At 49.6% G+C, this 27,996-nt stretch overlaps 2 protein-coding genes across 4 annotated transcripts in view; one reads left to right on the top strand and one right to left on the bottom strand.

Annotated features, from left to right (window-relative positions):
• Positions 1-576: 576 nt before the first annotated feature.
• On the top strand, positions 577-23,843 carry NCAPH (non-SMC condensin I complex subunit H). 3 transcript variants are annotated; one of them, XM_054018545.1, is made up of 18 exons: positions 577-1,107; positions 1,622-1,862; positions 2,109-2,202; positions 6,614-6,706; positions 10,586-10,724; positions 12,436-12,557; positions 12,946-13,135; positions 13,725-13,816; positions 14,691-14,896; positions 16,499-16,647; positions 17,243-17,349; positions 18,155-18,277; positions 18,632-18,739; positions 19,614-19,778; positions 20,429-20,545; positions 21,072-21,160; positions 22,218-22,293; positions 23,253-23,843. In XM_054018545.1, exons 1-18 carry the CDS (start codon positions 804-806, stop codon positions 23,310-23,312), a joined length of 2,475 nt encoding a protein of 824 aa, XP_053874520.1. In that variant the 5' UTR covers positions 577-803; the 3' UTR covers positions 23,313-23,843. The 3 variants fall into 3 exon arrangements, with proteins under 3 accessions (XP_053874520.1, XP_053874521.1, XP_053874522.1); XM_054018546.1 differs by having other exon boundaries at positions 578-1,107; positions 21,075-21,160; XM_054018547.1 differs by lacking the exon at positions 577-1,107 and adding an exon at positions 1,217-1,293.
• Positions 23,844-26,145: 2,302 nt separating this feature from the next.
• LOC128831091 (serine/threonine-protein kinase 10-like) overlaps positions 26,146-27,996 on the bottom strand; it is a 44,952-nt gene continuing 43,101 nt past the window's right edge. Inside the window, exon 18 of the mRNA XM_054017201.1 lies at positions 26,146-27,994. Coding sequence (XP_053873176.1) covers positions 27,887-27,994 — 108 coding nt within the window. The 3' untranslated portion in view covers positions 26,146-27,886. The remainder of the gene's footprint in view (positions 27,995-27,996) is intronic.

A 27,996-nucleotide genomic window follows, 5' to 3' on the forward strand; every position in this document is an offset into this window, starting at 1 on the left:
CCCAGGGGCTACAAAAGTTGAACAGCTCATAGGCAATTAACTCAGCCATCTACAAACTGATCAGTGGGGGCAGGGCTGCCTGGGAACTACTGAGCCCTGGGTGGAGCTGCAGCTCTATAGCAGGTGGGTGCTAAGCACCTGCTAATTTTTTCCCCTGGGTGCTCCACGGAGTGGGCACCTATCCAGCCCACCCAGCTTCCCTCCCAGTCATGGGCCATTTTCTCTCCTCTCACTCCCACCTCCGGCATTCAGGCCGCCTTTTCAGAGGAGCCCAAGGGAGTTCACTGTCCATCTCCCAACACCTCCTTGGAAAATCCCAACCTTCCTTACCTCCCACTGAGTACACGAAACTATAACACGGCGAGGGAGGTATGAGAAGTCAGCTAGAATAACTGGCTATTTGCCAACCCTAAACAGTCTCAAACTGGGGCTATGTTCCTGGGACTAATGTAAAATTGTATTAAAGCTGATGTTAAAAAAATTACCTAATACATAGGTTGGGAAAAAGAGCATCTCGGCATAATGCTGAGATTATCCACAAATAAAGTTTGTTTTTAAAGTCATATGCTCCATAGAGTACACAGTCAGCAACAACCCAAGCGTAGGTGGAGAGATTTAACAATACAGTTTAGATATTAGACTCCGAGGACTCGGGTCCACCGCTCACGAAAAGCTGTACAGAGATTTGGTTGTGGAAAGCAAAATAGATCAAGGAGCGGAGCTTGTCCCTCGGCAATGGAGGATGAGGTTGGCTGTCTGGTTAGAAAACACAGCCCACGAGGAAAGTGTTTGTTACGTTCCCGATGTATCACACGGCTGCCGGTCCCGCGCGGCGCGGGGCGGGGCGATCGCAGAGGCTGCCCTGGGGGCGGGGACGGGGACCCGGCCGGGGTGAGCCAGGCGCGGGCAGATGCGGTATAAACCTCCCGCACCCAGAGCTCCGCGTGTCCCGCGCTCCCGACCCGCAGCCGGTTGCCGGACGCAGCGGCCAGGCCCGGGACCGCGCCGCCTCTCGGCCCCCGTCGCTGCGACGTCACCCGAACCGCGCCTGCGCAGTGTCCGCGCGGGCCGATTCAAACCGGGAAGCGGAGGAAAGTGGCTGGGCCGGTGAGTGACGGGCCGGGCCGGGCGCGCGCGGCAGCAGCGAACGGGGGGAGGCCCCGCCCCCAGTGAGCGCGGTTCGGAGCAGCCGGGTCCTGCCGGGGGGTGACGGGCCGTCGCCCCCCCTGCCGCCCGAGTCACTCCCGCTGGCTTGGCGGAAGGGAGCTGGGGGGGAGGAGCTGTCCTGGGGCAGTTAGTGGGGGGCTGAGGGGGCTCCCAGGAGGGGGGGTAGGAGCTATCCTGGGGCGGTTAGTGGGGGGCTGAGGGGGCTCCCAGGAGGGGGGGTAGGAGCTATCCTGGGGCGGTTAGTGGGGGGCTGAGGGGGCTCCCAGGAGGGGGGGTAGGAGCTATCCTGGGGCGGTTAGTGGGGGGCTGAGGGAGGTGGGGCGCTGAGGGGGCTCCCAGGAGGGGGGGGGGAGCTGTCCCAGGGCGGTTAGTGGGGCGCTGGCCGGAGGGCTGAGGTTAATGTCTCTTTAGCTCATCACCTGCCTTCTCTGTATTTCTCTGCTCTCCCCTGCAGTGAAGATGAGCACGTCAGCGCCCCACACCACTGGTCGCAGCCAGAGCGCCTCCTCCGACGGCGTGTTCGTGTCCCCCAGCACCAAGCGGCAGCATGTCAGCACCTCGAACACCCCGGTGCTAGCCAGCTTCCCAGGGAACGATGACGAACAGGAACGGAAACAGCGCCGACGCTCCAGGGTCATCGATCTGCAGCTCAGCAGCACTGACTCGCCCCTCTCTGTGCAGTCCCCTTCCAGCAGGTTAGAATGATTTATGAAGCAGCTCTATCCAGGTTTGATTATTGCCTGCAGGAAATGCCCTGGGCTGTGTTAGTACCAGACTCGGTGGGGGTGAGTAAGTATATGGGTGGAGTTGTGCGAAAGGCCAGGGACTCGGGGTGAGGCGGCGTTTCTAAGTTACAGCTGCTTTCTCGCGCATTGCTACCCAGGCGGGAGCTCTCGGCGGGCCATGCTCTCTAAAGCAGATGTTCTTGCTTGTTTCTTTAGGCCGGCAGAAACCTCCCTACCCGTGATCCCGAAACTGACAAACACCCAGATTTCAGATCACTACTCCACCTGCATCAAGCTGTCAACAGAGAACGTAAGTGAAAGTAGTTCTGCATGGAGCGCAATAAGCCAACTTTGAAGAAAGCCAGTTCTTCAAGTGGGGCAACTTTACACATGCAGATCACACCCAAACACAACCCAAAAAAGGACATAGTGTAGCCTGCTGGGGGTGGTGAAGTTTGGGACTCTTAAGGCATATGCTCAAGGCTGTTGTTTCTGGGATGTTTAGCAACAGACTCAGTAACTCCCAAGTTTAAGCCTGGAAGTGAAGAATGCAGCCTTCAGTTGTAAGCCCAAAGTTGTAAGCTTCAAAGCCGGGGCTGTCTTTTTGTGTATCTTCTAACACAACGGAGCCCTGACCCATGGCTAGAGCTCCTAGGTGCTATAACAATACAAATAAACTAGTGGAAAGCCCCTGTGTTACCTGCACAAAATTCACTGTCACTTGCACGCTTTAGGGCACCCAACTTTACCCTGTTCCTAGGGCTCAGACATAACCCTCTTAATTTAGGCACTCTAACTCTACTCCTCCATAGGCTCCGAGCAAAAACCCATTCCCTCTGGATGCAGGGCTTAATCTTTTGCATCCAGAAGATGGGGTCTTTTACCAGTGAAAGAGCCTTACACAGTAATATCCTACTTCTATTTATTAACAATCGCCAAAATGGAATGCACAGGCTACACATACAATGCTAACCACTCCCAATAAGACAGGCAAACTTTTCTTGCTAGCCAGTCAGGATCATGTCATCTGGGGGACTCCAGTTTCTGCACAGTGTCATTAGCAGAGTGGTGAGGTCTGGCAGCTCTTTGGGGCTGTGTCCTGGAGTTGGTTCCCAAAGAACTTCCTTTTGGATCCCAGTTTATATAGTGAAACTTGAGTCCTGCTTAGGTACACCATAACCAATCATTTTTACTAAAATTTTACTAACCAATCCTAACGTATTGTAATAAAATTCTCTAACCAATCATACCCCACCACCTTAGTTAATTTACACCTAAGAAAATTAATTATGTAACAGACAGAAACAATTGAAGAACCAGACAGAGACCATACAGACAAACAATAGAGATGTGGGGACCATAAAGATAAAAGAATAAAGAAATGAGGATTTCACAACCACAACTACTGATAAGTGATTTCTCGCCAGACAGAATGCTATTAAACAAAGTTTTCTGTAACCATCTTAAGATCTAGATTATCACAGGCTGTTATGTTTCACCAAGTTCCCACTATATTGAGGAAAATAACTTGGCTAAAGCATGTGTGACATTCATTACCTCCATCTCTGGGTTGAGAGAGACAGCATGCTTGCTGCAGTTTCTGTGTCCGTCAGAGGAGCATCTCCACTTGCTGCTGATAACCTGCTCAATCCCTCCCATCTTCCCTAGCCAGTATTCAATTCCCCATCTTCCTAGGTTCTGGTCTGGGAAGAGTAAATATTACCAGGCAATCCCCAGTTAATAGCTCCCCTCACTGTTCCCTTAAGGAGCCTTATCTCTTATTATTTTGTTTCGTCTTTCCTTCATCTCTAACAGCCTCCTTTGATTTGATTCTGTGCTATCAGGCAGGATCATATCAAACAGGTAAACGGAAGTACATATGAGGTACAGAAAACACAACCCCACCCACACAGCTCTATCATCGTCTCCAGCATGTATTCCAGAAAAGCATCCAGTCTTGATGTAAAGACTCCGAGATGGAGAATCCACCACTTCCCTTGGTAATCATCACCCTTAGTGCTAAAAATGTGTCCCGTGTTTCTAATTGGAATTTGGTTGGTTTCAGCTTCCAGCCGTTGGTCCTTGTTCTGCCTTTCTCCGTTAGACTAAAGAGCCCATTACTACCCAATGTGACACGTTCCCCCCCAGGGTGCCACCTGGAACTGGGGTAGCACTGAGCCCTCTGACTCACCAGCCTGGGTTCCCTCTCAAACTGTGCTTCTGTGACAAGCTGCAGACTGTTCTCAGTCCTACACTCCCACCAGCATTCACACAGGTAGAGTAACACCCAGCTGCAGTTACATGCAGGCTCTGGCCAGCCACTGCATGAACCAACAATAGAGAGGCTACAGCCAAAATAATCCCCAGCCTAAGACCCCAGAGCTGTACTGTCCTGCTCTGATCAAAACTCTGACCAGTATGAATTTATTACCCAGTTCCCCTCTCCCTCGATGTAGAGAGGAATATGCAACAGCCTTTGTACACAAAGCTGAGATTTTTCCCCAGACACTTCACTCAAAAGCACACTGATTTAGATAAAGCAAAAAACAAGTTTATTAATTACAAAAGATAGATTACTAGGTAATCTGCTTTGATCTGTTTGCTATCACTTATAAATAAACAAAACCACAAACAAAGTGTAACGTACTAGATAGATTGGATATGAATTAGCAATTTCTCACCCTGGCTGATGATACAAGCAGTCCACCAGGTTGCCATGCACAGGCTAGAAATCCCTTTAGCGTGGGACCAGCACTTCCCCCCAGTTTAGTCTTTCTTCCACAAGTGTTTCCAGGAGTTTTCTTGTGTGGGAAGTGAGACTACTAGATGATGTCACACCCCACCTTATATAGCTTTAACATATGGTGTGAATCCTTTTCTCCAAAAACAGTTTCTAGCCCAGTTTATGGAAAAATACAGGTACCCAAAATGAAGTTCAGTATCATGTGGTCTGGCCACATGCCCTTGCTGAGTCATAACAGCCATTACTTATGGGCTGGCTAAACTCTTCATTAGCCTATTGTCTTTGCTGATGGGCCATCAGCACTGTGTAGCTTCTTCATTGTTGTACCTGAAAGGCTAACTATGCGTGTCACCCATTGACAGCACATTTGAAATACAGATACACAGTCAATATTCATACCTTCAGATACAAAAAATGATACATGCATACAAATAGGATAATCATATTCAGCAAATCATAACTTTTCCAATGACCCCTTACATGACCCATCCTGTATAAAATGCATCATAATTATGCCATAATCATATCATAATATCCCTATGATGAATAAGGGGTGCAGTATCACACCCAGTATTTTTTTCCCTGTAAGTGATCAATTCACCTCTCAATCTCCTTTCTCATCAGCTAAACAGACAGCTTTTTGTCTCTACCTGTGAGGCTTTTTCTCTGGCTGTTTTGTGGTTCTCTTCTGCACCCTCTCCAGTTATTCAACATCTTTTTTAAAATGTGGACACCAGAACTGGATGCAGTATTCCAGTATCTGCTCCACCAATGTGGTACACAGAGGTAAAAATCATCTCTACTACTCCTCTGGTTATAAATCCAAACATCTCATTAGCTCTTTCGGCCACAGGCTTGTTGTGCTGGGACTTTGTGTTTAGTTGCTTGTCCAATAGACTCCTAAATCCTTTTCAGTCACTTCTTTCTAGGATACAGTCTGACACTTTGGAGTCTAATGTGGACTAGATTAATAAAGAATTAGTTATGTTGAAGTGTAACGTAATTAAAGCCAATCAAGAGGTTTATGGAAAATGAAGTTAGTTTGACAAGATCCGTCTTTTGAGAAGAGGACAAGTTTAGCTGATAAAGGGGGTAGTGTTGCTGTAATAGCCTTCTGTAAGGCATTTGACTTGATTACCGCATGACACTTTGATTAAAAAATCTAGAATGATAGAGAATCAACTTGGCACATACTAAATGGTTTAAAACTGGTTAACTAATAGGTCTCAATGTAATTGTAAATGGGGAATCATCATCGAGTGAGGTTGATTCTAGTGAGGTTCTGCTTGGATCGGTTCTTGGCCATACACTATTTAACATGTTTTATTCGTGTCCTGAAAGAAATAAAATCATTACTGATAGTTTGCAGATAATTCAAAGATTGGGGGACTGGCAAATAATGAACAGGACAGCTCACTGCAGAGTGATCTGGATTGTTGGGTAAAAGCAAACAAACACTTCAGTGTGGCCAAATGGAAGGTCATATATCTAGGAACAAAAAATGTCAGCCATACTTGCAGGATGGAGGTCAGGGCTAGAATTCAAAATGACCTTGCTGATTTGGACTGAAATCAACAAGATGAAATTCAATAAAGATGAGCAAAGTACTGCACGTAGGAAGGAAAAATCAAATGCACAACTAGAAAATGGAGAATAACTGGCTGCTGGAAAGGATCTGCATTAAGACACAGTTTGTTTGAATAGGCCCAGCCTCCCAAGGGATACAGATCACGGTGTGACTGCCCTGTCGTCCTCCTTATTTACCTCTGCCAATCTTTGTGTCATCCACCGATTTTTATTAGCTGTGATTTTATATTTATTTTTTGATCATTGATGACAATGGTGAACAGTGTCGGGCCTAGAATGATTTCCAAAGACCCCCTGTTGATGAGATTCCCCACCAAGAGTTGCTCATGTCACTGTGGATTGAAGGACATGATTTTTCAATAATAGAAGCTGCTTATGTGCTGGGTTTCAGAGAATCACCACGAAGAATGCATTTGGCCTGCACCTTATAGACTACATGGCAGAGATACTCAAACAGAAGGACTCCGAACTGACCAACTTCAAGGTGAGGGGGATGGCTGCTGCCAGCTTGGTGCAGTACTCTGTCTCTTGCTCCCTCCTGGAACAGAGAGGCCTCTTGTTAATTCCTGCCTGAACCTCAAATGGGTATAATGCAGGCAGATGGGAACTAAGTTCCCTGTAAGCTGCGTGGCCGCGCAGCAGGCTATCAAGGGCGGTGCAGGTTGGGAGAGGCGCCTCTCACCTCGCTCGGAGCTGCTGCGTGAAGAGAGGGCTGGGGGGAGTCCTCTCTCCCCGTCACAGCCCTGGGGCAGCCTGCACCCCAAACCCCTCCTCCCCGGCCCCACCCCAGAGCCCACACCTATAGCCAGAGCCCTCGTCCCCCCGCACCCCAATTCTCTGCCCCAGCCCTGAACCCCCTCCCACACCCCAAATCTCTCATCCCTGGCCCCATCCCAGAGCTCGCACCCCCAACCAGAGCCCTCACCCTCTCACACCCCAATCCTAGCCCTGAGCCCCCTCCCGCACCCCAAACCCCTCATCCCCTGCCCCACCGCCTGGACTCCAACCCTCTGCCCCAGTCCTGAGTCCCCTCTCAGACTCCAAACCCTTTGGCCCCACTCCTGCCACACATCACCTCCATATTGGTGCACGTAACAAAATTCATTCTGCACATGGATGTAAAAAATTAGAGGGAAGACTGGATGGGAACCCCTCTGCTGTTCCTGGTTAGGACAGCTGATGGAAATGACTGGACAGTAACTCCTAATAGAATTCGATAGGGCCAAATTCTCTTCTGTTACACCAGTGAAATCAGTGAAATTTCTGCACTGTTATAATTGAGCAGAATTAAGCCCACAGAAACCAGGGTTCATTTATCAGGGAAAGGCTTGCAAGGTTTCCTGAAGTCCTTATTTTGACATTAGAGGCCAGCGGTAAGGCCATACCGAAAGGAGTTTGGTCTGAGACTTGAAGGCAGAGTGAATTAGACTGGAGTAGATGGACAGCAGGGAGGGAACCAGGGATATGATGGGAGGAGACAAAAGGAGGAACAGTTTTCTTTAGAGGGAGCCCAGCAGAATATTCACTTGGGCAAGGTGTGGGTAGGGGATTCTCAGTCATGATTTAAATAGCAGGGGGTCTGGTGACCCTGAGAATAGTACTTTGTATCTTGAGTGCTTTTCTTCCTCTGATCTCCAGGTACTTTGTAGGGGTGGGCAGATGAGCTTAACCCCACTGTGCAGGGCGAGCCTGAGGAACTGGGGCAGTGATTTGTCTAGGGACACATGACAAGTCACTGGCAGAACAGAGTCCAGATCTGGATGTGGGCGTTGTGCTTTCCAGTGGGCATTGCTGCTTGCTGGTAACAGTAAGATACTTGCCTGCCAGGGCAGATTTCAGACTCCACAAGCCATGTTGATGGGAGTCTGCACGAGTGTTCTGGAAGCAAAACACAGATTATAAAGAAGGCTTCAGTAAAGGCCTCTCTGGTGGTTTTCTCTGCACTGCTTCTTTTCTGAGGACTCTGCTAGACTTGGGGAAGGAAGAGCCTGCACAGGAGAGATTACAATTCCACTTCAGCCAAGGAGGAATTCCTGTCAAAAACCTGCCCTGTACCAAATTGCAGAGCAACTTACCAAGGGTTACAGGGATCCCCTCAATCTGGTCTCTTCTTGTTCGCCATGGGGTGTCATGTAAGATGTTGACTCAAACCTTGTGTCACACTAGTGGTCATAATCAGGCAGGAGACACTTATTTACCTGTCAGACTGCAGAGAGTTACAAAGGGATCTTACAAAAGTGGGTGACTGGGCAACAAAATGGCAGATGAAATTCCATGTTGATAAGTGCAAAGTAATGCACATTGGAAAATATAATCCCAACTATACATACAAAATGATGGGGTTTAAATTAGCTCTGACCATTCAAGAAAGCTTGGAGTCATTGTGGACAGTTCTCTGAATACGTCAGCTTAATCGGTAGTGGTGGTCAAAAAAGCTAACAATGTTAGGTACCGCTAGGAAAGGGATAGATAATAAAATGGTAAATATCCTGATGCCACTGTATAAATCCAGGGTACTCCCTGCAGTTCTGGTTGCCCCATCTCAAAAAAGATGTATTGGAATTAGGGAAAGGTACAGAGAAGGGCAACAAAAATGATTAGGGGTATGGAACAGCTTCTGTATAAGGAGAGTTTAAAAAGACTGGGACTGCTGAGATTGGAAAAAACATGACTAAGGGGGATATGATAAAGGTCTATAAAATCATGAGTGGTATGGAAAAATTGACTGTTACATAAGACGAGAAACAGGGGTTGCCAGATGAAATTAATAGGCACCAGGTTTAAAACAAACAAAAGGAAGTATTTCTTCACACAATTCACAATCAACCTGTGAAACGTGTTGTCAGGAGATGCTGTGAAGGCCAAGAGGATAACAGGGTTAAAAAAAAACCTAGATAAGTTCATAGAGGATAGGTCCATCAATGACTATTTGCCAAGATGGTAGGAGACACAACTCCATGCTCTTGGAGTGCCAGAAGCTGGGACTGGGCAACAGGAGATGCCTCTGTTTGATACTTGCCCTGTTCTGTTAATTCCCTCTGGGGAACCTGGCATTGGCCACTGTCAGAAGACAGGATACTGGGCTAGTTGGACCTTTGGTCTGACCCAGTATGGCTGGTCTTATGTTGCCAGAGGCTGGTGGTGTTAAGGAACTGACCCATAGCAGGTACTGGCAAGGGTTCCTTGCAGGGCTTTGGAGCTGTGCTCCGGCTCCACTCCGCTCCAGCTCCAGGCAAAAAACTGCAGCTCCACTGCTCCGGAGCTGCTCCTTGCTCCAGCTTCGGGCTCCGCTCCAAAGCCCTAGTTCCTTGTGCTAAGGGCAGGCGGTAGAGGTGTCTCACTGTCCTACGCACCCTGGGAAGCATCAACCCCCCACACCTCCCCAATCTTTTCGAAGCATCAGGTGGGCTTAGGGAGCTGGGCTTAGGGTAAGAGCTGGTATTTGCTGAAGGGCACTACAGGGTAAAAAATCTGGGTAAAATTCAGTACAGCAGAAGTACAAGTGACACTGTCTCTGGTAGCAGAGGGTGAAATTGTAACGGGCGGGAGAGGGACAAGGAGAAGCAGTTAATTAATGAAACTTTCGGCAACAACATACAATAAAGTTGGACTCAGTTGCAGATAGACACTACAAAGATACGTCGTCACTGAGAATCCTCAAAGCAAAGCTGAGCTGGACCCGCTGGCACTGGCAGGAGATGGAGCTATAACTTTCTGTTTTGAAAGAGGGGGGAATAAGAGCGATCATTTGACTTCTGTAACTTTTAGCTAAAATGAGGTGTGCAAGACAGGTGGGAGAACAGCACCAAATGCAGAGTTCCAGCGTGCCTGAGTCATAGGGTAATGGTGGCCTGACTGTAACTAAGTTTGACCTCCATGTATGAAGCTCATGCTGACAGAGAGGACTGTGACATTCGATTCCATAGAATGGGTCACAGCAGTAGCGCATAGGGTGGGTGAGAAACAAATTCCATAGGATCCACAGCAACATTACTGAAGAGCTGTGTTTTGGGGAAGGAAAAGGGATGGAAGAGCCCAGTGTGGCTGAACAGAAATACACTGCGGTGATTCATGCTTGTAATGTCTCCTTTTTACAAAAGGAATCCATCTCCGGTTGTGCTGATGGAATGGAACATGGACTTTGTCCGGCCGCATGGCCACTCTTGTACGTTTCAGCTTGGCACATCCTACTTTCGCTTTTTGCTGGTCTCCAGTCACATCGGGAACATAAAAATAGATGTTCTCACCAAAATTTCAGTTCTGCAGCTCACATTTTGTTTGCTTTCTCTGAAAGCAATTTATTCCCATGAGATTAGATCCTTTCTGATTGTGTGTTCTGTGTTCTGTTCGGTCTGTTTCACAGATAGCAGCCGGCACCCTGGATGCCAGCACAAAGATCTATGCGGTGAGAGTGGATGCTGTCCATGCAGATGTATACAAGGTCCTTGGAGGGTTGGGAAAAGACTCCGCACCTACAAAGGATGTGGACGGCCAGGGGGCAGGTGTGCTGCTTGCTGCTTTTATTTTGATGTACTAATCAAGGGAGTTGGAACAGTCATAACGCCAAATACTGGTGCAGGGCCCCCACATAACAATCTTATGCTTACACAGCATCTGTAGATTTCCAGGCCCTTTTTAGGGATGGGAAAATGGAGGGAAGTAACTGTAAAAATTCACACAGTAAATCAGTGACAGAGATGGGATTAGAACCCAAATCTCCTGACTCCCAAGTCCTGTGCTCAGACTGCTAGACCTTTCTCTCTGCTCTGAGCTGAGTGTGAGTACTGGGGTTTCTTATTCTGGCAGAGTGGTCTGACTGAGAGATTCAAAATCATAAGAGGAAGCACCCCCTTGTCTTCATCCTGTCTTGTGCTACAAAAGCAGAATGTCCTGTTGAGAGACAGATTAGTCAACAAAAGGAAACACAGCCTTTAATTATTTTATATAACTTCCCTTTGCTGGGAATCCAGACATACCCAATATGGATAATTTTATGCCCAGTAACTTTTGTAGTCATAAAAGCTAAAATAAAAATAATGGAATCTAATCCTTAGGATACATTCACTGCCCCGGATTTCCCATGCCCTCTGTGATCATCAGCATCGTATCACTGGTCAGGTGCATTATGGGACAGTTTTGTGTGCAGGTATTGGCCACAGATGGAAGTAGCCTATTGAGCCATATGGACTAATGGTCTGATCTATTTATGGTAGACCTGTCTTTCTAAGCAAGCTGGATGAATCCAGATTGCTCTAGCATGTTTGTGCAATGTCTTTTTCAGCTTCCCATTACGCGGGCAGTAAGGGATGGGCCGAATGACATGGGTTTCTGGTTCCCTGTTAGTTTAGGCATCTAAATGCAGTTGAATAAGAAATAATTTAAAGGATTTCCCCAAATGTCTAGTGCTGATCCAGTCTGGTTTGTGCTCCCTGCTTTCGTTTAGTGAAGTGAAGACTTTGCTATGAGTAGGTACTATATGGCTATTTTGGGGTTAATTTGATCAGTTGAAGGGACTTTGGTTTCTGACTTGTCTAGGCCTGTGTTCCGTAGTCAATAATGGCTAGTGAAGTTCAGAACTTGTCTTCTCCTTGTGTTGGTCTGGGTGAGCAAGGAGATCAGAAGCTACAAGTTGTACAGACAAAATGCTGTCTGTTACACTGAAGCAGCTTCAGCTGAGCCCAGGGACTCATGTCACTTAGTTTCTACACTGTCAGCTGATGTGGGGTTGCACCATGTGAAATCAGAGATGACATTCTCACCAGCGTGTGCAAGAAGTGTGTTAATTCTCACAAACTAATCTAAATGGGAAGAGATTTTATGGAGGATGGAGCTGGATTCTGTGCATCAAAGGAAATTTTCTTATCTGCATCTCTGCGGCATCTGCCCAGTGGGTTTGAGTACTGCCTTTTGCTATCAGATTTTTAAATAAACCTAGAATTATTTTTGTAGTAATTCTGAGGAGATTTTTCAAAACTCTTGAACCTGCTCACTGATTTTTGTGGTAACTCCTGGTAAAACCCAAACACACACAACCCCTCTTAGTCTAAGGCTTGAGGGAATAGAAGAGGAGGCAGAGATTTAGAAAGGCATGAGTGGGTCGGGTCTATGTTTGATGTACTCTCGACCCACCACTTTTCAAGAAGAGTCAAACTCCCACCATTGGTAGCTACATTGCTCTAGAGACAGCCTCTGCAGTAATTCTCCTTTTTATAGATGGAGCTGCTGCCGGTACTGAAGCTGCCAAGAAGCTCCAGACAAAGAAGAAGCACTCGTACAAAACAATCGAACAGAACCTGAATAACATAAACATCTCTGAGGCAGATTGCAGAAGTGAGGTGGGGAATACTGCCCTGGAGTCTTCGTGTAGCAATTGTTCTACTCAACCCTGTGCCAGATAGACATTTCTCCTTCCTCACCCCCATGTAACTCCTCTTCTCAACATGGCAGTCTTGTGTCAGGCTGTAGCATTCATATTCTTTCCTCTTGCCTATCTCTGCACTCTACTGTCATAGCAAGTCTCTCATCTGTCTCCACCCTGTCCCTCCCGTACTGGTGTGCTTCAAATTCGACAGCAAGACAACTCTGCACTAGTTAACCCAAGTGTGAGTGTGAAGCTCATGTCTCTATTTAGACCTTCTCTGTGATGGGGTCTTGTATCCATCCATCATCTGTTTTCCCTCCGCCTCTGTTCCTTGATTCTTCTTGCTTTGTGTCCATGTGCAGGTTGATCCCATGTTCCAGAAGACAGCAGCCTCTTTCGATGAGTGTAGCACGGTTGGCATCTTTCTCAGCACCCTGCACACCCACAGCTATCGCTGTGAGCTCCTGTTGGATTCCAAGGTCACGCCGCTCCCATCTTCTGAGACATTGGAGTCCCCGAGCTCTACTCCTGTGAAAGTGGCAGACCTGAAGTGTAGGTGGAAGTAATAACTGTGAACTCTGGACTCCTCCAGGCTCCCGTTTCATCCCACGTAACCCCCTAATAAAGTTCTTATGCTCGTTATCTCGCAGTGCAACAGGCACTATGTTCCCTTTGCTGGTTGGATCATCTGTTAACTTTTTGGTCTCAGCTGACTTCATTCTTGCTTCAGTTATCTAATTCTGCCCCCTCCCCCCCACCCGGTTAACCCTTTAGTGCTGTCATGCATGTATTGCTTAGGGGGAGATGTTCCTATATTTAATGCATGGTGTGGATTTTAGGGTAGGTTTCTTGATTCCTGCTGCTTTTTAGGCTTAAACAGTAAAATCAGAGCCAGTGTAGGTGAAAGTAAACGTAGTGTGGCTTCAGGCATTTATTTCCTGGGTTAATCACTCAGCGGTGGGGTAATAGCTTTCTTCTCCAACCTTCAACTCCCATGTGTGTGTTCTGAAATGCTCATCCATATTTGAGGTACGGTCACCACAGCAGTAGTATAAATCCAGGTTATTTGATGTCAGTTATTTAGGTTAATTACTGATCATTAACCCTGTTCATAATATCTCACTGCTTTCGTGGTCTCTAGCTATCCTGCTGCAGTGCACCGAACAGCGCCCCATCTGCCCTACGTTGAGTGGCTTCCAGCTTTCTCACTGGGACAGTGACTCCCATAATGAGGTAGGTCTGTTAGCAAGCTGCTCATATTAGGTCAGTGCAGAGCATGATATGGGAGTTGTTCCCAGTGTGCTCAGCTTCCTCTGTCCAAGATCTCTCTGCAGGCTGGAAAGGAAAGGGAGACTTGCTTTGTGGGTTAGTGCTATTCTGCCGGAACTGGACAGGGAAGTGGTATGCAGTATTTCCCTGCGGTGCATCTTAGCAACTAGAATTCTGGGACTCACTCAAGCATCTGACCTACTTTTAAACAGAAAAGAGGGTTTGAAACTATTTGAAGGGATGTCTCTGGAGAAATACACGCCATTCAGGCATCTTATTAAGGCCCTCGCCTTTGCCAAAGGATTCCCTAGGATTATTGTAATCCTCACCCATTGGTGTGGAACAGAGAGGTTGATTCCTCTTGCATCTTGAGGTACTGAGAAAACACATACTGAGTACAAGATGGGATCAATTCTTGTCCTTCTAGATTGGAAGGAAGGTGATGTACTCTGGGCTCAAATGGTCTGTGTGTGCCTGAGGATATGCTCCATTCAGGAGGCATCACCTCAGTTTAGTTCTTCAGTTTCTTAACAATTTCTTTCCCCTCTCTATTCCCTGAGGCTGACATCCTATAGCATTTAATCTACAGGACTAAGGCTCCAAGGATGAGCAGGTTACCTGGGTCTGGGATTCTCTGAAGCGACCGTTCTCTGGATAACCAATCCCCTTCAGGTTTTTAATTAGTCCATTCTCTCCGAGTACTAGGCCCAGAGTAGGGTTTATATTCTGGAGTAAATGTGTTAAGCCCTGTGATAGGTGTCCTATTTTGCTTTGGAGGCCCAGGGTTTGGTATTGAATCCTTTCTGTGAGTGAGTGACCTGCTCTTTCTGTTCTGCAGTCAGTGTCCGCTCTGCTGGATAAATTTAAGAAAAGCGACCAAGTCTATGATATCAACGCAGAGGTGGATTATGACCCTGCAGACTGTGCTGATGCCCTAGAGGAGGATGACTTTGATGCAGACATGCCAGATAGGACGGTAGCAGGGGATGTTGGGGACTTTTCAGACAAGCTGGAGGCCTGCAGGATGGTGCGTGAGAGCATGAGGTACGTGGTATTGCTTTGGTCTGCAGCTGGGGTTTGCCACCTAGCCACAGCCTCCAGTTCAGGATTGCCATGTCGGACAGCAGTGTTTTGATGATAGGTTTCCTGAGGCAATGAAGTTTACAAGCAGAGCTTGCTTACTGTGCAGGTGGTATCTGTGAACCAAGTAGACTAATGGCCTATCTTCTCGTTATAGGACTCTAGCTCTAATCTTTTCTTTCCCCCACCGAGAGACAGAAATGGGACTTGGTGACCAGGGATCCTAGAAATCCGTTCGCCACAGAAAAACACGGAATTTGCGCTTTTACAGAGAATCTTTCAAGTAAAAATGGAAAAAATAAAAACACAGTAGAACCCCGTTTATCCGCGCCTTCATTGACCGGCTCTCGGTATTAACCGAACCAACAGTGGTGGGGCTCAGGCGGCTGGTGGTTTGGTTAATACAGACAGCTGGATAACAGAGGTTTGGATAAACCTCTAAAATATTGTGTTGAACTGATACCTCTATATAATGTAGCTAGGGAAACAAAAGTTCAGTGTTTCATTTTATTTGCGGAAAGACACGGCTTTGCATAGTTTTTGTTTCAGTTTTTTTATTGGAGATTTTTTTTTATCATCATGGAAAACTAGGATCCCAGTTAATGATCCAACCAGGCCAGCATCCATCCAGTATGTTCTCCAGGTTAAAAGTAAGCGGCACAGCTCTCTAAAGGGTCTCCCAGCACTGTTTACATGTCAAATGCAATTAAAATGGTTTTAACTTTCTCCCGGTCCCCCACCCCAACCCTCCCTGCTGTGAATCACCAGAACCATCGGTGCTGAAGGGATTCAGGTGGTTGAGCTTTGTTAATGAAGGTTAGAATTTGGCTGTATGTCACACCAGAGTATTTGTTACTTCAATTCAAGCCACTTCAGTCTGTTGGCCACCAGTCCCTGATCTTGTGCAAAGCACCTCTGAAGGGAGGGGCATCCTTCCCTGCATCAACCATCTGACCGCCATGTCCGGAGATGGTTTTTGTAGCTGTGAGTTGACAGCCCCAAACATGTGCGTCAGGGACTGCAACATGCCCAGACCGTTCCTTTGGCTAGAGCCAAAACATCTGTCCTTACCCCCTGCGGACTTCAGAAGGAGGAAAGTAAAACCCCCTTTCCACCATCTGTGGTGGGCATCTATTGGGATGGGATAGAATGAGATGAAAGGGAATGAAGCTAGGGAAATCACCCTTATTCAGCTGCTAATCCTGTACCTCCTTAGGGAGCAACATGGCAAATCGCCATTTGGTCCCCAAATCCCAGAACCCCTGTTGGCAAGTCAGCTAACTTGTATTATTTTTGGGTGTGCCTCTACAACCAATAGCAAGACAGTGAGTAAGAGGTGTAGGGATTAGAAGCCACTGCTCCCCACATGCTCGATCTCCAGGGTTGTCTGTGTTAAGGCTTTTATGCTGTACTAGCCACCGGAGGAGGCAATGACCCATATCTGAACAGGACTGATGCCATCCGACAGTGATGCATGCACATACTGGCTAGCCCCTGGGCTACTGTAGTGTGTGGTGGTGGTTTTTTTGCATGGATTATAACCGATTTGGGGGGGTGCTCTTTCAGTAAGGACGTGATTCCCCTTGCGGAAGGAGACATCGGGACCATGTGCCTCCATCTCTCTGTGAAACCTGGAGAGTATTCCTACTTCAGCCCCCGCACCATGTTGATGTGGGCCGGCCCAGAGCACTGGCGCTTTAAGCCTCATCATAAACGTATGTATTTATAGGATGCAGTTCAGAAAGTGGATCTAATTATCATAAACTTCTGGTGTGTCTAGAGACAGTCACTACTCAATGGCTAGAAAGCCATCTATCAGGGTAGAGACCACTGTGCGCTGCTCTCCAGTCACTCTTCCAGCCAGTTTAGGAGGAGCGCTCTCTGTCTAGGGGGAAGACTAGCTTGGTATGGGGTGAGGGATAATAGCATACTACCTGGGTCCTGTCCTAGTGCAGCCATAGGGGATACCAGTTTAAATATCTACCCCAGTTTAGCCTACAACCTCCCTCCAACACAACAAAGCTCAATTGCATTTTCTGCTTGTGCTTCTTTAGAAAGACAAACAACCCTTTAAAATACTAAATCTAGAATGAAAACTCCAGTGCCTCTGTTAGTTCACAGAAAAGCTCCACTGACAAAGCGGAGCATATACCATCTTCCTTTCCTTTAGCTCCAGAATATCTGGGTGTGGGTGATCTGCTTGGAAAGGTCCTCAGAAGGCTAGGAACACTGTCTGAGAAGTAAAGGTAGCAGCACTTGATTCTCCTCCCCCAAAGTGCTGAGCATTGACTATAGCCTCCCTTTCTGCAGTGGACACGGGCGCTGAGAAGGGGGGCAGGAAGAGGAACACAAAGAAAGTCTTCGAACTCTACTTTGATGAGGATATTGACTTCACAATGCGTTTCCGTAAGACTAGGGTATGTACTGGGTTGCCAGGGGCGCCTGGCTGTTTTCTGCTCCCTCCTCTGCGACACGGGGAGTCTCTTTAGTACAAGCCATTAGCAAATTTTTAAAATGGGGTTCTGCTGTGAACTAGACTCTAAAGTCAGCCCTGGGGGTGTTCCTTACTCCAGATCAAATGACAGTAGAGACTTTCTCTGCTAGCCCTGTATCCTGGAAGTCATGCTGGATTCTTCCTGGCTTATGCCGCTGCAGGCAGGGAGCTGCCCAGGGGTCAGCGAAGGCAGTATGCAGAGCTGCCAGTGGCACACGGCTAACTGATCTGTACAGTGGGGGCACCAGCATAGATTCCAGCTTGCTATCCCAGAGCTGTTTGCTTTTTGAGACTCCCAAGAATAATCTGGATTAGAAGTTTATTGTAGTCACTAAAGTGAACAGTCTGACTGAATAACGGAGGGCAGGTCTGTTGAGTGAAAAGATGCTTTTTTCCATAGTTACTTGTCAGATGAGACCCATAGCTCGAGCCTCTCAAGGCACCGTAGTGCCAGCCCCAGGCTGGTTGTCTTCCCATTTGCTCTCTGCTGCTGGTGGTGCATTGAGCGTCCTCTTGAATATCCCCCATTCTCTTCTCTGGAACATGGAGCTTCAAGGACCCACTTCCAAACTCTTTGTGTGCTTGCTCCAGTGCTGTGTGGAACTCTGAGCTCCCATGCCCTGGCAAGCAAGGGAGTTCTTTGAAATGGCTCCCTGGTGTATAGGCTGGACGTACTTGGGCTAGGAGAGGCAGGGACTCTGATGTAATATGGTGTTGACTTTAAACAGGCAGCGACAACTCTGTCCAAATCAACTCTTGACAACCAGAACAAGAAGAGCACCACACTCCCTGAAGACTTCCACTATGACCCTGACAACATCATCCGGCTCTCCCTCAAACCAGCCATCAAGGTACAGTCCCTTCCCAACCCCACTGGGTTCTTCCGCCCTGCCCACTGTGCCGTGGGCTGCGGGACTCCCATGGTGCACCGAACGCTCCTCCAGCAGGAGACAGTTTGCTAAGGAGGTGTTCGGCTCATCTGGTTAAACCTGCCGCCTTGTTGATACCAGGCGTGCTGGGCTCCCCACCCTGTGCACGAGGGGGAGGGGAGGGCAGAGGCATAAATGGAGGAGGGCTGGGATGGACCTGGGGAGGAAGAGGCGTGCCATGGGCCTAGGAGAAAGGGAATATGGCTGTCTGGATGCTAGTCTGGGCAGCACTCAGGATCTCTGTGTCCTTTTTCCCCCTTGGCCTTGTCTCTGCAGCTGTGGAGGAAGGCTCTGCAGAGCAGCTCGTCTGACCAAGAGGATGAGATTGGAGAATATGATTACAACAACCCCAATGACACCTCCAACTTCTGTCCTGCACTGAAGGTAGGTGGGGCGGGGGTGTCACTTGGCTGTGTACTGTCTGGTGGAAAATACTCTCTCTCTCCAGCTGGAAAGATCCGCCTGGGAGAGCGGCCTCCAGCACCACACAGGCCTGCCTGCTCTCACCGATCCAAATGTGGTCCCTGCAGTGCCACGAGTGGAACTGCCTGGACAGGCTTTGGCACCTGCTCGCTTGTGAGGGAGCTGAACCAGGCGCTAACAAAGCCCCATGCTTACCGGATTTCACTAGTGAAACGGCAGCTGACTCTTGCCGGTGACACGGTTGTAACCGTTCTCTGGGCAGCAGGAGCCTCCTCATCCCTCCACACTCGCTAACCTTGGAATTGCGCTGACTCCAAACTAGCCAGCTCCCATGTTTGCAAATGTGCCTCTCTCTATCTGCTGAAACCCCGGGCCGGGCCGCCACCGCCCCTCCCCTCCCATGGCCTCTCCCGTGTGTGCAGACCCTCAGCTCACGGCACAATTGTTACATCCTCCAAGGCCTCCAGTGGCTTCCCAGCTGTTTCAGGATCCTGTTCCAAGTTCTCTGCCTTGGCTCTTCAAAAATGCAGTGGACTTGCTTCAGTGCCCTCGCAGACCCTGTGCCGATTCAGTCACGCCCTCTGTGGTGGGTGAGCTCGGGCATCCCTTTTGCATTTCCCAGCTCTGGAAAACATGTACTGCTTTGGTGATGTGGTGCAGATGGTTCATCGGTGTGTGTGTGTGTGTGTGTGTGTGTGTGTGGATACAGATATAGATATTTGAGCTGTCATGGGGGGTGTGGAAACCTGCATGTTCCTGTTGGGATTTGCAAGGAGGACACAGACTACGGCATCTGTATGAGGCATCTCTCTTTTCCCCCCCAATATCTGCTCAGGCTGCTGATAGTGATGACGACCCCGACCCTGTTGGCTTCATGGACCAGGGTGGGCCCTTTGAACTGACCGTGAGGGGGACAGATCAGTTTGGTGAGCTCAGCAAGGCCCTTGGGGTTGACATCACGACATATGGCGAGTCCAACCTTGTTGCTGAGCCACAGAAGGTAAGAACTGGCCTGCTGCCTCTGCGGCCCCAGCTGGTATGTGGCCGAGCACTATCGGGGTTAGTTCTGAGCTTGCGGGGTGGATTGCGGCCCTGGAGAGCAGTGAAGCCCCCTGGGTGCTCCCGTAGCAAGCTGCTGGCCAGTGCAGGGGAGTGGGGGAGCTAGTCTGAGGCTCCAGCTGCAGGAGGCCCATGGAAGGAAAGCTCTCTGTGGGATGGAGCAGACTTCCTTCAGGCTGCGCTGCCTAGGCCTTTGGGCTGTGTTCGGAACGGGCCTGCATGCTGAGGCGCAGGGACTAACTGGTTGCCGTGCTCCATCCGGTAGCATAATGCTCTCCAAACCACCCAGAGAGGGGATCCTGCTGGACTCCGCTCTCTGGTCAGCTTGACAGACTTCTGCTTGTCTGAGGACGCTGCTGCTTTTTAATATGGAGATATACCTATCTATCTCATAGAGCTGGAAGGGACCTTGAAAGGTCATAGAGTCCAGTCCCCTGCCTTCACTAACAGGACCAAGTACTGCCCCTGACAGATTTTTTGCCCTAGATCCCTAAATGGCCCCCTCAAGGATTGAACTTGCAACCCTGGGTTTAGCAGGCCAATACTCAAACCACTGAGCTATCCCTCCTCACCCTGCATGTGTACCTTCAGGTGAATAAGATAGAAATTCATTATGCAAAGACGGCCAAAAAGATGGACATGAAGAGGCTAAAACGGACCATGTGGGACCTCCTGACTGATGGGCAAAAGGACCAGGTGGGGGCAGAGGTGAGTGCAAGGAGATCCCAAAGCAGCCATCCCTGGCTGGCCACCTACCCACGTGCGTACCAGCTTGACAGCCCCTTCTCAGGCCTCCCTCTGCACTGTAGTGACGTGGCTGGCTGATTCCACTGGATTCCCAGCCAAGGCATCTCTGTGGTGCTACTAGCAGGCACCTTACCAAGCCCTGGGGGATCCTGAATGTTGGGTAAAGCAGCCCATTCAGCGCGACCCTGCCCGCACTGGCAAGAATGTCGTGTTCAGTGTAGGAGCTCCAAGGCCAGGCTCTCTGCTCCAGTCCCTTTCTCTCATGCTGATGTGGCCTGGGGAGGGCTTCAGATCTATGCACGTGGCTCCTCAAGGGGCCAGACTGTCCCTGGAGAGAAGATGGCACCTTTCAGAAGGAGCTGTGTGAGACTCCTCCATGAGGCATCTTTGGCTTGCTCATATCTGGGAAAGCAAAGACCTGGAATCCTGGGGTGAACACCCTGACCTGCCTGTTTCTGACTATCTGCCTTTCCTCCCCTTGCTGAAGCAGAATGAAGTTGCAGAGAAGGAGACTGACTCTGTAACACTAGCAGGCAAGAAGGTCTTCAGTGGCATCACAAAAGATCTGCTTCACAGGTACGTGGGGATAGAGACCCTTCCTAGAGAGGGCCTGCAGTGCCGGGGCTGCAAGAGAACTTGTTCACCTTAGCCTCTAAGGATAGAACCAGAAACAATGGGTTTAAACTGCAGCAAGGGAGGTCTAGGTTGGACATTAGGAAAAAGTTCCTAACTGTCAGGGTGGTTGAACACTGGAACAAATTGCCTAGGGAGGTTGTGGAATCTCCGTCTCTGGAGATACTTAAGAGTAGGTTAGATAAATGTCTATCAGGGATGGTCTAGACAGTATTTGGTCCTGCCATGCGGGCAGGGGACTGGACTCGATGACCTCTCGAGGTCCCTTCCAGTCCTATAATCTATGAATCTATGAAAGCCGCTGAATCCGACGTGCTGCTGCAAGCCTCTGGATGAATCCTGGGTGTTCCCTACTAACTCCCCATCTGCCCCCTGGTGGGATAATGTCGCGTTTGGCTTTTACACCGAGGGGGTGTCAGTCTGAACAGGGAGTGGCCTCCGAAGAGGGTATATGTACACTGCAATGCAACACCTGCAGCTGCCCCAGGTCAGCTGATGGACTCCGGCTGGAAGCTGGGTTCTGGGAGCCTCCCTCTGCCCAGATCTCAGAGCTTGGGCTGAGCCCAAAGGTCTACACTGTCATTTTATAGCCCCTGAGGCTGAGCCATGGGCCAGCTGCGGATGCTTCATGGCGGTGTAGCATCCCCTGAATGTCTTGGCCGCAGCGTGAAGCTCTCCCATCTGCTGCGCGTGGGGATAGCTTGATCTCCAGCTCGGGTTGCTGAATGTCGATCAGAGTCTGCTCACCTCTCGGCCCGGAGTCCTTCCTGGCTGGGGTTGCGGAGCTGGGTGTGAAGAAGTGCAGGCCTGAGGTGAGGCCCCCAGGGGGGAGAGGTTTTGGTCTCCTTAGTGAGAAACAGGAAAAGCTGGAGAGTGGTGAAGGATCTGTCACTCACTTAACCAACCCCCACTGGCTCCCCAGTATGCCCCATCACTGGTGTCTAATGTGTAGGCTCCCGCTATCTATGTAACCACCTCCCTCCCTTTGGCTGTTTTGCAGACTGCCTTCTGCGATGGCGCAGAACCTCTCTGTGCCCCTGGCGTTTGCCTGCCTCTTGCACTTGGCAAATGAAAAGGTGAGTATGGTGTCTGCGTGTAATGCTGGGCAACTCCGATGAATCCCACTGGGCCTGCAGGGAGCAGTCAGTGAAAGAGGTGGGGTGCTGGGCCCCAAAGTTCCATGTGGGTAAGGCCAACAGCCAGACACCCGGGAAAGAATTCTCTGCAGTAGCTCAGAGCCCTCCCCATCTAGTGTCCTATCACTGTCCGCTGGGGATATTTGCTGCTAGGAGTCACAGATTGGCTACGTGCCATTGTAGGCAGCCCCATCAAGCCATCCCCACCATAGACTTCTCAAGCTCAGTCTTGAAGCCAGTTTGGTTTTTTGCCCCCACTGCTCCCCTTGGAAGGCTGTTCCAGAACTTCATTCCTCTGATGCTTCATAGCAACCCCACCTTTCTTCTTGGGTTTTTTTTATTTATGACCAAAGAACTTTTTTACTGCTTTAATTTCCTTTGCAAGGTCTAATTCAGCTTGAATTTTGCAATTGTCTTTTCATGCCTATGCTTTCTGACATCCAAGCTGTAGCTTTCTTTGCTGATCAATCCCGTCTTCAAGTCCTTATTGGAGGCTCTCTGCTTACTCCTGCATCCTCTTTGAGGTGGTTATTAATCCAGAAACGAACACATTGGTCTTGATTTACGGCTTGAATTTGGCCTTTCACCCTGTCTTCTGGTGGCTTAGCTCAGACCCTGCACTTTGCTTTGAACATCACTTCCGTGCTGTGGGTTTTTAATTCAGTTTCCCATGCACTGATAAGAAATAAGCAAGTTGGTTCTTCGGCAGTGACTCTAAGATGGTTCCACCCTAGGGACGGTTCTAGGTACAAAACTGGAAGTCTGGGCAGATAGGCTCATGACTAGTTTGACTGTGCCGTTGTGACCTGTTGGTAACAGCTTTCCTGTGGGCTGGCTATGGTGGTCTCCACTGGGATGAGTGTGGCTTATAGAACTAATTGGTTTCCTCTCCTTTTCAGAATCTGACGCTGGAGGGGGTAGAGGACCTGTCTGACGTCCTTGTGAAGCAAGGAGATTGACATGCCACATGGGCGGAGCAGGGCACTCTGGCTGCTCTGATAGGACAGGAGCTCTTCATCCCACCATGAGACTAGCCATTCGTTTCAGCGAGTCTGGGTCTCTCATCACTGGTAGCTTTCTCTCCCTGCCAGCGACAACAATGGGATTTCTCAGAACACCGTGCGTGAATCATGGACACCTGCATCTCCAAACCTGGGCTCTTAGGGTGACTCAGGCAGATGGGGATTGCTACTCTTGTGCTTCCATGGGAACTGGAGCCTTCTTTGAACTGCCAAACTGTCTCCCTTGCCTTTTTAGATGGTAACAATGACCCACAGATTCATGCTGCTTCTTGCCGTAGCCACTGCTAGAGCAAAGAACTCTCCAGCATATCCCCACCTGTCTGTTTTAACACAGCTCTCACTTTCTGTACATAGGACCGGTTGTAATTAGTGGGTTTTTACCCCCTTAACTGTATTGTCTCATCACTTTACACATTATTAGGATCTCTCTGAAATGATTTTTACCTATTTTGTACAGAGCTTTTTTAAAAAAAAAAAAAATAATAAACTGCAATATTGGTTCAGATTTCGGGGGCTCGGCTTTGTTGGGGGGAGAGTGGGTTTCCCAGGGGTAGAACAACCCCGCTGCATCTCCCTCATAGTTTCAGAATTCACGGTGCTGGGAGGCGGTGAAGCAGAGGAGAGTAAAACAATGCGAAAGGTGCCGCATCGGACTGAATTCCCTCCTGAACCTCTGGAAACAGACATCTGGGTGCCTGAAGAGGTTGCATTGGCAGACTTAGCATCAGCTGCCTCTGTCCATTCTCCTAACTGGAGTAAACAACAAGTGATGCCACCATACAAGTGTGCTGCAGAGTTCTGGGGTGCATAGTCCTGGCATATGTATAGCCGTGACCTGAGCTATGAACTCGCTAGTGCTCCACTGAACTAAGGCTTTGGCTCTCCCCATCAGGAAATGTAGTTGCAAGCTGTATGTAGACCCAGTCCAATGTACTCCCGGGCTGTGCATATCCAGGCACATCTGCATACACAAGACCAGCTCCTCTGAGCAGCAATATTCAAGGCTGCTGGGCTGAGCCCCCACATGCGATCCACGGAGAGCATGCATCTGTTCACGCTGCTGGTTGTGCAATGTAAGAACATGAGAAACACCTTCACTTCTATTGAACTAAATCAGGCAGAGAAGTCTGAGCAACCCTGGCCCTCACCAGCGGGCGCTATTCTCAGTGGAGCTAGCAGTGCCCAGGGCTTTTAGACTCCTAGAGGAATGGTGTCTGGCAGTAAGCAGGGCCTTGTCCATCACTAGTTGAACTCAGTGCAGACAGAGGAATGGGGCACTGCTAGGAGATCAGTGTACCCTTAGTTCCAAGAAGGCCAATGGCATATTGGGCTGCATTAGTAGGAGCATTGCCAGCAGATCGAGGGATGTGATCATTCCCCTCTATTTGGCACTGGTGAGACCACATCTGGAGTATTGTGTCCAGTTTTGGGCCAGCGTGGGGCCAGAAATGAGGGGTTTGGTGTAGGAGGGGGCTCTGGGCTGGGGCAGGGAGTGGGGTGCAGGAGGGGGTGAGGGCTCTGGCTGGGGGTGCAGGCTTGGGTGAGGCAGGGGATGAGGGGTTTGCAGTGCAGGAGGGGGCTACGGGCTGGGGAGTGGAGCTGAGAAATTCAGAGTGCGGGAGGGGGCTGTGGGTTGAGACAGGGAGTTGCAGTGTGGGAGGGGGTATGGATTGGGGGTGTGGGCTTGGGTGCAGCTGGGGTTGCGGGGTGTGGGGAGGCGCTGGGGCAGGGGGTTGGGGTGCAGACTTACCTTGGGCGGCTCCCAGTCAGCGGGGCTAAGGCAGGCTCCCTGCCTGTCCTGGCTCTGTGCTGTGCCCTGGAAGCGTCCAGCAGGTCCGGCTCCTAGGCAGAAGGTGTGCTGGTTTCACCGGTAGGCACCGCCTTCCCAGCTCCCATTGGCTGCGGTTCCTGGCCAATGGGAGTGTGGAACTGGTGCTTCGAGTGGGGGCAGCTCGCGGAGCCCTGTGGCCCCCCCACCTAGGAGCCGGACCTGCTGGCTGTTTCCGGGGTGCAGCGTGGTGCCAGGACAGGTAGGGACTAGCCTGCCCTAGCCCTGCTGATCGGACTTTTAACGGCCCAGTCGGTGATGCTGACCGGAGCTGCCAGGGTCCCTTTTTGATCGAAAACTGACACCTGGCAACCCTACAATCCGCTTCAATTCTCTTCCCCAACATTGCCGTAGCTGCGGCTATGAGTAGCAACAGTCACTAGCCTTTAAGCAAGTGGAATTCAGCATAAGGACTCCCCACGCCAGCTCCAGCTGATGCAGAACATCAGGTGCTGCATGGATTGTAATAGGACTACTGCAGATTGTGGGAGGAGCTGGGGCTTAAGGTTCATTGGGCCTTAAACTCTTTACTTGCTTGTGTACTTTTGGAAACGTTACCCCTAATCGTTGATCTTTCGAAGGCAGCCTGGTGAGGTCATTAGGAAAACTTACGGGCCAAGGCACGAAAGAAGGAAAATTCTTACTCTCTCCACACATGTACGTCTCAGCTGCTTTAATATCACACTTTTCTTTGGCACGTGCTGGGAGTAAAGTTTGCCTGAGTAACCCGTGTACCTTCTGTCGTCAGCCGTCACTGGTGTGATGCTCTGCTCTGTCCAATGTTGATAACCGTTCGCTGCATGTGTGTTCCCTCTGTGCGCTGTCCCGACTCTGCAGATCGCTGGCTCAGCAGACCCCAAGAGAACCCCCAATGACCACAGACTCTGATAAGGTACGAAGGCACCTGGCCAGGTTTATTGCTACATGAAACACAGTCTCTAGCTCCCCGGATCAGATGTCTACCATTCTGCTAGTACATATCTGCTCCCTGACAATGGACCGGCTCAGTCAGTTGTGGGATTTACCACTGCCCCCTAGGCCAGATAAAGACAACCCCTCAGAGGTCCATTTTTATACACAGGTACAAACAAGTTACACCTGAGTCCTGACGTATTGAGGTACAACCCCTCTACGTAGCAAGATGCCGCCTCTCACCTTGTACATGTTGGTTTGAGCAAAACAACTCTATCCACCATATTACCACTTTGACCCTCTCTTTAGGGTGGGTCAGCCTGTTCCTCGTTATCTATGTGGAATGTGCCTGTGCTGGAGTGTTCTGGTACCATCCTGGCACGTGTTTCCATCCCTTGTGCCCAGTACTTTTTAGGTATGTGTGTTTTTGCGGCATCAGCCGTCTTCTCGCCAGATTCTGTGAGCAGGGCCTCCCTCTGGCTCACAGCTTTTTGTTTTATATCAGCAAAGTCTTGACCATTACTTTAGCTCAGGCCTTAGGCCTCATACCGGGCCTCTGATACAGGGACTTGTGTTTCAGGACCTCATCTTACTACATCTTCCTCACGAGCTGGGGGAAACACACCAGCCCCGCCTTGGAGAACCAGTGCCATTACAGCTGCTTTGCCAAGGCCCACAATCTCTCCCCTCAGACTGGTGCAAACACAGGTTTCTCCTTAAATTAGGGACAGACAAGGTTTGGAGTTGGGGGTTTGGTTTTATTCCCAATAAAAAAAGTGTTGATGGTGTTTTGGTTCAGCTCAGTGTTGATGGTGGTTTGGTTCAGCACACTAACTCATTAAGTTAGCTCCTCAGGGGTGGTCCCTACAATTCTGCCTGTACACTCATGTGCCTAAGTGCCACTGGCCAGATTTCAGCGCACTAATAAACCCACTTGTGGTCAATGGCCTGCACAGACACTCAGCACCTTGAATTAAAAACGGCGGGTGTAGTGCTCCTCTTGCTGGGCTGCTCCAAGGCCTGGCTTTGTCATCATGGGTTTCAGTAAGGCAGGGGTAGTCAACAGGCGGACCACGGGCCAAATCCGGACCGCCAGACGCTTTGGAACAGACCCTGAAATCTTATTTACTTATCATTATCGTTGGACTTTTTAAATTATTTTTTCTGGAGTCTGGACCTTGACTAATTCTTGACCAAGACATTTGGACGTTGAGAACAAATAATGGCCTGCCTCTGCCGTAAGCTACAACAGCCCCACCCCCAGCACGGAGGGCGTGAGGAGTTCAGTCTCGCAGCTTTCGGAGCAGAATGTACTCAGCTAGGTGAGGGCTTAGGCTAGTGCTAAATCTTCCCCTCCAGCAGATCGTATTAATGGGTTGTCCCAGATCCCTACAGGCTCCGTGTCCAACTGTCTGAGATGCACTTGTCTTCTCCTCTGCCCACCACTACATGCCACGTGTCTCTGCTTGTCTTGACCTACTGACTGCAGAGCTCTAGGCCTGTGGATCCCCCTGGCAATGTCACACTGCAGAGAGCACCCCACCCAGAGCTGCTTCTGCTGCAGGGCTCCTTGGTGCTGTCACGTGTGGTCTTTCTGGTTGAATGGCACCTTGATCAAACCCCCTGAATACAGGTACAGGAGGGATTTTCTCCTGGCTGCTCGCAGGCACCGTCTCTGCTCCGGCTCTCAGGCCGAGCTGTTCTGCAGGTCATGGGGAGAAGGAGCTTAGGAGCCGTGCTGGCCGTCCCCACTGGGATCCCACGCGGGCTGTCAGGAAGGGAAGTGGAAGAACCGGGATATCCTGCTGCCTGGTTCACTGCCACGGCGTAGCTCCTTCTGCTGCAGCGGGTTCAAGTGAGCCAGCTCCTCCTCAAGCATCT

The sequence above is a fragment of the Malaclemys terrapin genome, chromosome 2, assembly GCF_027887155.1.
Source record: "Malaclemys terrapin pileata isolate rMalTer1 chromosome 2, rMalTer1.hap1, whole genome shotgun sequence".
In the NCBI taxonomy this organism is placed as follows: domain Eukaryota; kingdom Metazoa; phylum Chordata; order Testudines; family Emydidae; genus Malaclemys; species Malaclemys terrapin.

What these genes read in the sequence shown, in the direction of transcription:
- NCAPH (XM_054018545.1), top strand. Translation starts at nt 804, where the DNA reads ATGTATCACACGGCTGCCGGTCCCGCGCGGCGCGGGGCGGGGCGATCG. An exon ending in TCAAGCTGTCAACAGAGAAC is followed by an intron (nt 2,203 to 6,613) that starts GTAAGTGAAAGT and finishes GCTGGGTTTCAG; the next exon opens with AGAATCACCACGAAGAATGC. An exon ending in GAAAGTGGCAGACCTGAAGT is followed by an intron (nt 13,136 to 13,724) that starts GTAGGTGGAAGT and finishes CGTGGTCTCTAG; the next exon opens with CTATCCTGCTGCAGTGCACC.